We start from the raw sequence: 12,054 nt of genomic DNA on the forward strand, positions 1-12,054 counted from the left end.
CAATTTTATAATGTACTTTATACCTACTTTTCTTGTTGAATGTAAGCTGGATGGTAAGTTCATTAAAATTTCTTTTGTGCTTTACTGCATTGATTAAATTTTTATAATGAATATGTCATTTTTACAAACATAATAGATGTTTTTCCCTTCTAAAAACAAATACTGGGCGCGGCGGCGGTGCTGGGAGCCTGGCGGGTGCGGAGCCGTTAGCGCAGTTGGCGGCGGCGGCGGTCGGCGGCGGCACAGCGCTAAGCGCACACGGGACCCCGGCAGCAGCTGTAGCGGAGGCGCCCTGCGATCCCGGCCCCGGCGCGGCCACCCTCGCTCTCTCGGCCTCCCTGCCTCACTCGCACCATGGCTGATCAGCTGACCGAAGAGCAGATTGCTGAATTCAAGGAAGCTTTCTCCCTGTTTGAGAAAGATGGTGATGGCACCATCACAGCCAAGGAACTTGGAACCGTCATGAGGTCGTTGGGCCAGAACCCAACAGAAGCCGAATTGCAGGACATGATCAACGAGGTGGACGCTGATGGTAATGGCACCATTGACTTCCCAGAATTTTTGACTATGATGGCTAGAAAAATGAAAGACACCGACAGTGAAGAAGAAATCCCCGAGGCATTCCGAGTCTTTGATAAGGATAGCAACGGTTACATCAGCGCCGCAGAGCTCCGCCACGTCATGACAAACCTGGGAGAGAAACTAACAGATGAGGAAGTAGATGAGATGATCAGAGAAGCAGACATCGATGGAGACGGGCAAGTCAACTACGAAGAATTCGTACAGATGATGACTGCAAAATGAAGACCTACTTTCAACTCCTTTCCCGCCCCCCCCTAGAAGAATCAAATTGAATCTTTTACTTACCTCTTGCAAAAAAAAAAAAAAAAAAGTTCATTTACTCATTCTGTTTCTATATAGCAAAACTGAATGTCAAAAGTACCTTCTGTCCACACACACACAATCTGCATGTATTGGTTGGTGGTCCTGTCCCCTAAAGATCAAGCTACACATCAGTTTTCCGATATAAATACTTGTCCTACCTTAACGATAAGGAAGCACTTAGTGGACTCCTGGCAGGTCCATCTGCTCATGATTAATAACACTGTTTGGGCTGGCCAGTTTTTCATGCATGCAGCTTGACAATTGAGCACAGTCAGGCATTTGTATTAAAAATGAAAAAGTGAAAAAAATTCAAAACCTACTCAGAGGGGTTCTAGTTCAAATTGTTAGTGTAAATTGTAGCCGGTTTACTGAGAAGAGGCATTTAAAATTGGTTCGCCTCAGGATGCCGTGTGGGTAACTGTCCAGGCGGAGCGCCCCTGCTGCAGGGCGGGCCTCTCTACCGCCCCCTGGCAACCGTGACAAGCTGGCGGTGCACCCGTCTGCGTCTGCGGCGTTGTCCGCGTTGTGCTGAGTGGAATGGGTGTCAGGCTATCACCATTCATACAAATTTTTAAAAAGAAACTTTTATCAAGGGAGCATCTTTGGACTCTGTTTTTAAAACCTTCCGAACCATGACTTGGAGCCGGCAGAGTAGGCTGTGGCTGTGGACTTCAGCACAACCATCAACATTGCTGTTCAAGAAATTTACAATTTACGTCCATTCCAAGTTGTAAATGCTAGTCTTTTTTTTTTTTTTTCCCAATAAAAAGACCATTAACTTAAAAAACAAAAACAAAAACAAATACTGGAAATTAAATACATCAAATGTATTGTTTGAAGTGGTGAATTTAATGATAGAACTGTAAATGACCATTACTTTTACATATTTTTCACATTTTTAGTTAAAAGTATTAACATCTGTATATGACAAGTCTTAAGAAATAGAGATTTGTTACTTATTACTTGAAGAAAAGAATTATGTGCTTGTATTCTAAAATTTGATTCAAACAGAAAAACCTTTTATGCCTTTATATAGGCCCCTACATTCCTCAAGGATTTATTTTAATGAATGCTATAGTAAAGAGGTATAAAACAAAAGGAAATTCTACATTCCTACTGATTATTTACATTTTTAAAAATTTTTATAAGTTAAAATGCACCACAGTTGTTGATAGGAAGTTTGAAAAGTTGTCTTTTTTTTAGGAAGCATGTGTTAAGCCTTTCATATGTGACTGATGTTATGCTAACAGCTACATATTGCATCAAGTCTAACCAAAAAAAATAAAAACCCTGAAAAAAAGAGAATGCCAACAATTAAACTAACACATTTGTCCATATTTCTTAGCACTTTTATTTTAAAAGTTCTTTAGACTTAAAAAAAAACCTGTTTCATTTTAATTCTTATAACATAAAATCCATCATTTTATAAAACAAAATTTTTAAACTCACCATATTAAAGCATACACTTCAGTGGTATTTGGCATATTCAGCGTTGTGTAACCATCACCGCTGTCTAATTTCAGAACATGGCCATCACCTAGTAGAGGAGCCCTGCTGTACCCACTGGGGTTCAGTCCCCATTCCTCCTTCCCCCTCCTCCTGGTGACTACTAACCTATCTTCTCTTTGAATTTTTCTGTTCTGAACATTTCATAAAATGAAATCATACAAAGTGTAGCTTCTTTGGGGCCTGGTTTTTTGACTTAACGTGTTTTCACAGTTCTTCCGCGCCGCAGCATCCATCAGTTGCTTCGTTTCCTTTTATGCTCACGTGGCATTCCATTGTACGGCTGCACCAGTGTGTGCGTTCGCCATTTGAGCATTTGGGTTGTTTCCACTTTGGGGCTTTGATGAAGGCTGCTGCTGTGAACATTCATGTACAAGTTTTTGAATGAACTTACGTTTTTCTCTTGGGTATATAACTAAGAACAGAATTGGCTGTATCATATGTTTAACCATTTGAGGAGCTGCCAAACTTATGGTTTTTTTTTTTTGAACAGACAGTTGCATTTTACAGTCTCACCAGCAGGGAGGGTTTCATTTTATCCTCACCCATACCAACACTATTTATTGTCTGTCTTTTGAAATAGCCATCTAATAGGTATGATGTGGAATTTTATGATTTTGACATGGACTGCGCTGATGCATAATAATGTTGAACATTTTTTCTTTCATGTGCTTATTGGCCATTTGTATATCACCTTCAGAGAAATGTCTACTCAGATCCTTTGACCATTTGAAAATTGCATTGTCTTTTTATTGTTGAGTTGTGATAGTTCTTTATGTTTATTTTGGATTGTAGACCCGTATCAGATAATACAAATTGCAAGTATTTTCTCCCTTTCTGAGGTGTGTGTTTTCACTTTCTTGCTAATGTTCCTTAAGTTATAAAGTTGTCGATTTTGACAAAGTCCAATTTATCTAGTTTTTCTTTGGGTTGCTTGTGTTTTTGTTTGGTGTCACATCTAAGAAAATGCTGCCTAATTCAAGGTATATGTATTAAGTATAGGTATATGTTTTAAGTATAGGTATATGTATCCAAGGTATATGTATTTTTGTATATGGTGGGAACTAAGGTTCCAATCTCATTCTTTTTGTATGTAGTCAGTTGTCCCTGGACCATTTGTTGAAGAGACTCTTCTTTCCCTCACTGAATGGTCCTAGAACTCTTGTTGAAATCCATTACCCGTACGTGTGTGTGTTCATTTCTGGATTCTCAGTTCTTTTCTGATGGTCTGTGTGTCTGTGAAGGTGCCACATCATCCTTAGTCCATATGACACTGCCTTAAATTACTGTAGCTTTGCAGTAAGCTTGAAATCAGGACATGCGAGTCCTACAAATTTGTTCTTTTTTAAGATTGTTTCAGTTTGGGATCCTTTGCATTTCCTATGACTTTATTTCACATATAATTTGTTCTCACTTATTTATTTTTGACCCTACTGGGTCTTGATTGCTGCGTGCAGGCTTTCTCTAGTTTGGGTGAGTGGGGGTACTGCCGAGTTGCAGTGCTCGGGCTTCTCACTGCAGTGCTTCTCTCGTTGTGGACCACGGGCTCTAGGGCACTCAGGCTCCAGTAGTTGTGTTTCCCAAGCTCTAGAGCTCAGGCTCAGTAGTTGTGGTGCATGGGCTCAGTCATTTCGTGGGATCTTCCTGGAGGAGGGGTCGAACCCATGTCTCCAGAATTGGCAGGCAGATTCTTTACCACTGGACCACCAGGGAAGCCCCCATATGAATTTTAGAATCAACTTGTCATTTCTAAAAAAAGGCAGTTAGAATTTTGATGGGGATTACATTGAATTTTTAGATCAATTAGGGAAACACTGCCATCTTAACAATATTACCTTCCAATCCATCAGAATAAGGGATGTTTTCCCCTTTATTTCAGCTTTCTTACAGCACTAGTGTGTAGTTGTCAGTGTACATACTTTCATACTTTTGCTTAAGTTTATTCCTAAGTATTTTACTTTTTTAGATGCTATTGTAACTGGAAATGTTTAATTTTCTGATTGTTCATTGCTTTTTTTTTGATCCAGTCAAGGATCACAGAGAGCATTTAGTTTTCAATCTCTTTGGTGTCCTTTCATCTAGCAGAGCACCGTGCCCCTCCCCCCAACTTTTTCTCTCATTTGAAATTTATGTATTTTATGCACCGAGCCAATTGTTTTGTTAAATCCCTGACAATTTAGATTTCTCTAGTCGTTCATTCTTAGTGTATTCTGGTTACACATATTTGGGAAGAATCAGTCAGTTCAGTTCAGTTGCTCAGTCGTCTCCAACTCTTTGCGACCCCATGGACTGCAGCATGCCAGGCCTCCCCGTCCATCACCAACTCCGAGTTTACTCAAACTCATGTTCTTTGAGTTGGTGATGCCATCCAACCATCTCATCCTCTGTTGTCCCCTTCTCCCGCCTTCAGTCTTTTCCAGCATCAGGGTCTTTTCCAGTGAGTTAGCTCTTTGCATCAGGTGGCCAAAGTATTGGAGTTTCAGCTTCAGCATCAGTCCTTCCAATGAATATTCAGGACTGATTTCCTTTAGGATGGACTGTTTGGATGTCTTTGCTGTCCAAGGGATTCTCAAAAGTCTTCTCCAACACCACAGTTCAAAAGCATCAATTCTTCTGTGCTCAGCTTTCTTTATACTCCAACTCTCATATCCATACATGACTACTGGAAAAACCATAGCCTTGACTAGACGGACCTTTGTTGGCAAAGTGATGTCTCTGCTTTTCAATATGCTGTCTAGGTTGGTCATAACTTTTCTTCCAGGGAGCAAGCGTCTTTTAATTTCATCGGGAAGAATACAGTATAAATAATGCATCTTTTTTAGTACACGCATTAGGAGGTCACTGACCTTTTTGCACACTGAGAGACCCTTTAAAAGACAGTTCCTTTTGACATCCCGGTAGTCTGCCACAGCTTCCTTGCTTTGTGGAAAACAAGATGTTCTGAGTTTCTTTGGTACATTTCATGCCCATACCCAGGATCAGCTGTTTCTCCAAGAAGTCCTGTTTACACTAGAAAATTATACCGGAGAACATAATCTGGGCCATACAGGTATCTGTTATGACTGGACTGGTCACTGTTTCTAGCCTCTTCACTAGCAAGCTAGGAAGTTTGGTTTTTTTTTTAATAAATGCATTTATAATTTTATTTTTTTTAATATAAATTTATTTTAATTGGAGGTTAATTACTTACAATATTGTATTGGTTTTGCCATACATCAACATGAATCCGCCCCAGGTGTACACAGGTTCCCCATCCCGAACCCCCCTCCCACCTCCCTCCCTGTACCATCTCTCTGGGTCATCCCAGTGCACCAGCCCCAAGCAACCAGTATCATGCATCGAATTTGGACTGGCGATTCGTTTCATATATGATATTATACATGTTTCAATGCTATTCTCCCAAATCATCCCACCCACTCCCTCTCCCACAGAGTCCAAAAGACTCTTCTATACATCTTTGTCTCTTTTGCTGTCTCACATACAGGGTTATCGTTACCATCTTTCTAAATTCCATAAAAGAAAAATATACCTTAAATTTATTTTACTTTGTAATTCATACATAAAAGGTTTCCATGTACTTGATTTTGTATTTTTATATCTTTCTTGAGGAAAATATTGGTCCCTAGTTTATAGGAACATGATTATTTGCTTTTCCTTATTATTTGTTCTAATTTCAAAGTAATATTGTCTCTATTACTAAAATAGGGTAAGTAAAATAGATTAAGATTCATTTTTAATTATCTTGTGAATATATCCTAGAGTCAGAGTACTATGCTTAAAGTTCATCTCAACTCTGCTAACTTCTATATCATAAGTAACTATCTTATTAGTTTAATTATCTATTGTTCTTTAAAAACATATGCAAATTAAAATAAATTCATGTTCCTCAATATAAAAGATCACATTTATGTGCTTTGCTTTTTCCACTACATACTATATCCTGGAAATTATAGAGATCTTTCTCATTCTCTTTTACACCTGCATATTATTCCAGTGTGTATGTTAGACTTTTAGTCTTTGCAATTACTGTGTTATAATCTATATGTGTTTTTTTTTTTTTAACCCAAGAAAGGATGTATTTATTTCCCTTAGCCATAGTGGTTTGGACAATGATTCTCTGAACAGACTCTGCACATTTGCCCATATTAGATGTGTTTCTTTTACTATTTCTTTTTTTTTATTTTATTTTTAAATTTTACATAACTGTATTAGTTTTGCCAAATATCAAAATGAATCCACCACAGGTATACATGTGTTCCCCATCCTGAACCCTCCTCCCTCCTCCCTCCCCATTCCATCCCTCTGGGTCATCCCAGTGCACCAGCCCCAAGCATCCAGTATCGTGCATCAAACCTGGGCTGGCAACTCGTTTCATACATGATATTTTACATGTTTCAATGCCATTCTCCCAAATCTTCCCACCCTCTCCCTCTCTCACAGAGTCCATAAGACTGTTCTATATATCAGTGTCTCTTTTGCTGTCTCATACACAGGGTTATTGTTACCATCTTTCTAAATTCCATATATATGTGTTAGTATACTGTATTGGTGTTTTTCTTTCTGGCTTATATGTTTTAAAAATATGTGTAATCTAAGTATATACGCTCAAAGAATTGAAAATAGGACTCAAACAGATACTTGGATGCCAGTGTTCACAGCAGAATTATTTTCAGTAGTCAATAGGTGGAAACAACCCAGATGTCCATACAGATGAATGGAGTAACAAAATTTCATATATGTACACACCATGGAATGTTACTGAGCCATGGAAAAGGAATACATGCCACATGCATGGGCCTTGAAAAAAAAAATTACATTAAGTGAAATAAGCCAGACACAAAAGGGCAAATGCTGTATGATTCCACTTTTAAGAATGACTCTAGGAAGGGCAAATTCACAGAAAGTAGGTTAGAGGTTTCCAGAGACTGAGGGCAAGGGGAGAAAGGAAAGTTACTGTTTAAAGAGGTAGGGAGTTTTTGTTTGGCATGATGAAAAGGTTTTGAAATCGTGGTTAGTGATGGTTGTACATAGTGTGAATGTAATTAATGCCACTGAATTGTAGCTTTGTGTGTGTGTATGTAATTAGCAGTAAATCTCTTTGAAATATTATAGGTCAATGATAAATTAGGAATTTGGGAGAAACCATTCAAGCATTTGAGTTTCTGGAGCATTTAGCAAGAACTCTAAATGGCCTGAAATAGGTCTGTAAGCTTAGACCTTAAAAGGAGCATCTGTATCTTTTGATGATAACAAACGTTATCATCAAAATAAAGTGAAGTCGCTCAGTCGTGTCCGACTCTTGCGACCCCATGGACTGTAGCCTACCACGCTCCTCCATCCATGGGATTTTCCAGGCAAGAGTACTGGAGTGGGTGGGGTGCCATTTCCTTCTCCAAACGATCTTCCCAACTCAGGGATTGAACCTGGGTCTCCTGCATTGTAGGCAGATGCTTTACTATCTGAGCCACCAGGGAAGTCCTTCATCAAAATATGATAACATTTAAAACCCGAATGTAACAATTATTCTTCCATGTTTTCCTAACAGTGTTGTATCTTCCTATATTTTATTAGTCAGCGAAACCATGAAGTGAACATAGTCATCTTTTGGTGTCTGTTCTCATTTTACAAAGGAACAAGCAGGCTCAGAGAAGATGCCTTTCCCCAGGTCACATGGCTGTAAAGAACACAGGCATTGTTTCATGTCCCAGCAGAGTTCTTACTGAATCATTCATTATGTAATTATGTAACGTTGGTCTCCTGTGTGCTAGCACTGGGAATATGACGACGACCACAAAAAACTCCATGTCCTTTCTCAGTCTGTGATTTTTTAATGAAGGCGAGTGCCCCACAATGATCGTATAGCATGACAGTGAAGGCACTGCAGAGGGGCTGTTTGAAACAATGCATGATATTCAGAAACCTCTGACATCTGGGTCAGTTTACATTTCTGTAACCACGTGAGTAAAGCCTAAGCTTTCCATCTTCTCTGGAAAACTGATTTTCACCTTCTTAGCCTTTTACAGCCTTAGGCCGGCCTTTTAGAGCAAGCGTGTGCACAGTGGGGGTTGAAACTTGTTCTGCTCGGGAAAGAACATGTTTTCCCCAGGCATGGACACAGAGCTCTGCCACTCCTCCTTCAGGGGCCAGCTGACTTCTAGCAGGTATTCCTGGTGCAGAGTAGATGCTGAATAAGTTTATTCAGTTATTCAGTCAGTGGACAGAGGTTCCCTAGGTCCAGCCTCCAACTCAACTGAAGCAGTTCTGCTGCTTCTGCATCACTTTACTTTACCTTTACCCACATACGGACTTCCTGTATTTCTGTCACCTGGGCACTTGTATTGTTGCTATAGTTTTTTGTTATTCTTTACTAATTGAATATGACTATGCTGCTGCTGCTGCTAAGTCGCTTCAGTTGTGTCCGACTCTGTGCGACCCCATAGACGGCAGCCCACCAGGCTCCCCCGTCCCTGGGATTCTCCAGGCAAAAACACTGGAGTGGGTTGCCATTTCCTTCTCCAATGCATGAAAGTGAAAAGCGAAAGTGAAGTCGCTCAGTCGTGTCTGACTCTTAGCGACCCCATGGACTGCAGCCCACCAGGCTCCTCCGTCCATGGGATTTTCCAGGCAAGAGTACATATTCTCCCCCAAAAAGGTAAATTCCATTTTTGTTCCAGAATATCTCAAGCTTCCATATCTAGAACCTTAAAAGAATCACAAATAATCCCACTGTAATGTTTCTATAAGGGGCAGCATTGAAACTACTGGAAGATCAAACGTCAACATACACATTTGATTTTACACTGTTTTATACAGTATGTAAAGTTTAATGGTTTTAGGATCTTACTAGTATCAAGCTTCAAGAGCAATTAAATATTTGTTATCTTATCCTGATTTTCAGGTAAAGAAGATACTCCCTCATTACTTGGCCTCTGTGGGTCTCTAACGTCAGTGGCAAGTTACAAATCTCTAACAAGCCTAAAATCGAATGACTACCTTGCAAGTCCTACAACAGAGATGACAAGTCCAGGTCTGACTCCATCCTGAAAAATTGTATGTAAAAGCCAGAAGTTTTTATGTTGCAAATAGTCCATATACGTAAGTTTGACTGCTGGGAAAATCTTTGGAATTTTATGTTGTTCTGGGACATGTCTGGAATTCTGTTGCTTGTATTAGAGAATTCAGTCCACTCCATGTAAACTTCTGGGTGAAAAAAAAATGCTGCCATTTTTCATTTTAAAATGATTATATTTGTCACTGAAGTTTAAAAATAGGCTTAAAAAACTTTCAGATATCCTCTAATAATCCATTGCAAATTGTACATATTTATTATTCAGCTGATTTTCATATATTTAAATGTATTATAGTTGCCAGAGACTGAGTTCAAGGTTTTATTCTAGATATTTAAGTATTTTCTTTTGCTGTCTTATTCAATGATTACATTTTCTAAAAATGACTTATTTCATATTTCATGAACTCCTTCCCAGGTTCTGATGTTTAAATGCCTTGTCTTTGAAGTGAGGAGAAAGGTTTTCAGCTGCGGTTTCACAGCAATTTATTCAGTTTGTCTGTAACAGTTACCATTTAGCATCAACCTAACATTCCATTCAGCATTTTATAAATTTTGTAGGACATGCCTTTAGGCAGTTACTAAATTTGTTCGGGTCACAAGGAAAATATTTTACAGTATTTTAGGCTATTTAGGTAAAATGAATAACATTTTGTTTTCCAAAATTTCCTTTAAAGTTTACCAATTTTAAAATTGATCACATTTATGTCCCATAAATTGGAAAAACTTAAAAATGTAGAACAGATGTTGAAAACAATTTTATCAGGAAAGATTTCAAGTTCATTTAAGGATTTGAGAAGTTTTAAAATAAGGATCAGTGGGCTCATCACCATACTGAACAGCATGTCTGACACCCAGTGCTGTTTTTCTCTCGTGTGCAGGAATGAATTGTGTCTTACGTGCTTTAACAGCTTCTGTCATTAATCATGCCATAATCTCATTTTAAAACTGACCTTAAAAATTACTAGTTAAAAATTAGTTTTCTTAAAAATCTCTGAGCTCTTTTAAATTTTTGCAAATTTTGAAACAATTGTACATTTGGTCTCCCCCAAATTCCACCATATTGAAAAAGGAAATGTATGAAGTGTATTTTCTAGAGTAAGATGAGGAAAACATGGTCAATTGTGCCAAAGATGTTTTATACATTGTTTACATGAAGAGGCTACTACAATACTTACCTGGGACTTTGTATGCTATGTTTTATTTGTTAATAAAACATTACATTCAAACTTAGTAACTTTGACTATTGAAAGGACATTCCTCCTAAAATATTGAGAGAAAAGCAGCACTTACCACAGTCATTCTTTGTATTAGAAATGTGGGAGTGTGGTGGTTCTCTGCAATACTTGACTCTCATTATTCAGAATTTAAGATAATAAACAGTAATAAGGCTAGTCATGTGTTAAGATAGTTCGAACAATGTCATTTCAAGGACAAAGAAGACCTGGAAGCCCTTAAGTTATTTAGATGTATCAGAACATACTCAGAGCTTTCTTCCTTTAGCTTAAGTCTTTGGTATTTGTAGTAATGCAAATATTCTTGAGAAATGGTACCATCAATCTAGTCTTAATTCTGTATACCTTATTGTGAATGATGTATCTATAGCAATTTGTAATTCAGCATGGGGAATGGAAGGAAGGTTAAAACAGGGTTACTGGAAACCTTGGGAGGAGCGAATGAGAGACGATTAAGGATGGGGTGGGGGGACCTTTGAAAATTTTAGGCTTTTAGCCTTAAGCACTGTTGCTACTGCTTTCCTAACAAGTCAGACTATTTCAATGCTTTCATTCATGGTCCACTCTCAAACGACATTATCCTTTAGTAATTAAAGAAAATCACTGTTACATTTTCCATACATTTTTATAATATAGAAAGGAAATACAGGATTCCATAATTGATCAGAATTTTCGGATTTGTTCTAATGTGTACAGAATCTTGTGCCTCTTAACACGCTGCTGAACGCAGACTGAAACATGACATCTGAGGACAGTGACTTTTCCTCCTTTCTTGGAGCTCTTGGTATAAACTTGATCTGCTAATGTGACTTCAGGTTTCTACACAGTTCATTTCCCACTAGTTATAGAGATAGTTTGTTAGTGTTTGCATGAGGTGTGTCTCGATCTTCAGCAGTGTTCATTGTTCACGCACCCTCCCCTAAACAGAATGCTGAGCTACATGCTCCTATTCCCATGTGTATTTCGTTGCCTTGATGTACGATACTTGTTGCATGTATATTAAACATTTTGTACCATGAAGTAGTAGTCTTATTTTTTCTTTGACAAATGTTATTTGATTCAAGGTATACACTGAAGTTTTGTTTCAACAAATTTGGTAAGTGTATATTAACACTTCAAATACTAATATGAAAATTATTTTGGAGAACTCTTCATTTTGTTTCAAATTTTTATTTTCTAAAAAAATGACATAATATGCTTTAAAATTGACAACATTCACTCACTGACGTGTAAAATGGACCCACCACCATCCTCTCAGCACCTATGTGATGGCATCAGGATAAAGTCAACATTAAATAAAATTGAAAGTTCTGAAGCGGTAAGTACCAAATGCAAACTACTATTAACTGTGACTGATAGGAA

At 38.2% G+C, this 12,054-nt stretch overlaps 2 protein-coding genes across 10 annotated transcripts in view; both read left to right on the forward strand.

Moving 5' to 3' along the window:
• LOC129659031 (RUN domain-containing protein 3B) overlaps positions 1 to 11,712 on the forward strand; it is a 191,787-nt gene extending 180,075 nt beyond the window's left edge. For all 9 annotated transcript variants that reach the window (XM_055590036.1, XM_055590037.1, XM_055590038.1 and 6 more), the window contains one exon: positions 9,290 to 11,712. In XM_055590036.1, the coding sequence (XP_055446011.1) occupies positions 9,290 to 9,435 (146 nt within the window). In that variant the 3' untranslated portion in view covers positions 9,436 to 11,712. The remainder of the gene's footprint in view (positions 1 to 9,289) is intronic.
• Positions 164 to 1,688, forward strand: LOC129659033 (calmodulin-1-like). Its single transcript, XM_055590040.1, has one exon. The coding sequence runs from the start codon at positions 355 to 357 to the stop codon at positions 802 to 804; it is 450 nt and encodes a 149-aa protein (XP_055446015.1). The 5' UTR covers positions 164 to 354; the 3' UTR covers positions 805 to 1,688.
• Positions 11,713 to 12,054: the final 342 nt, after the last annotated feature.

Source organism: Bubalus kerabau, chromosome 8 (assembly GCF_029407905.1).
Source record: "Bubalus kerabau isolate K-KA32 ecotype Philippines breed swamp buffalo chromosome 8, PCC_UOA_SB_1v2, whole genome shotgun sequence".
Taxonomy (NCBI): Eukaryota; Metazoa; Chordata; class Mammalia; order Artiodactyla; family Bovidae; genus Bubalus; species Bubalus kerabau.

Coding starts and splice junctions, on each gene's coding strand:
- LOC129659033 (XM_055590040.1), top strand. CDS start 355: ATGGCTGATCAGCTGACCGAAGAGCAGATTGCTGAATTCAAGGAAGCT.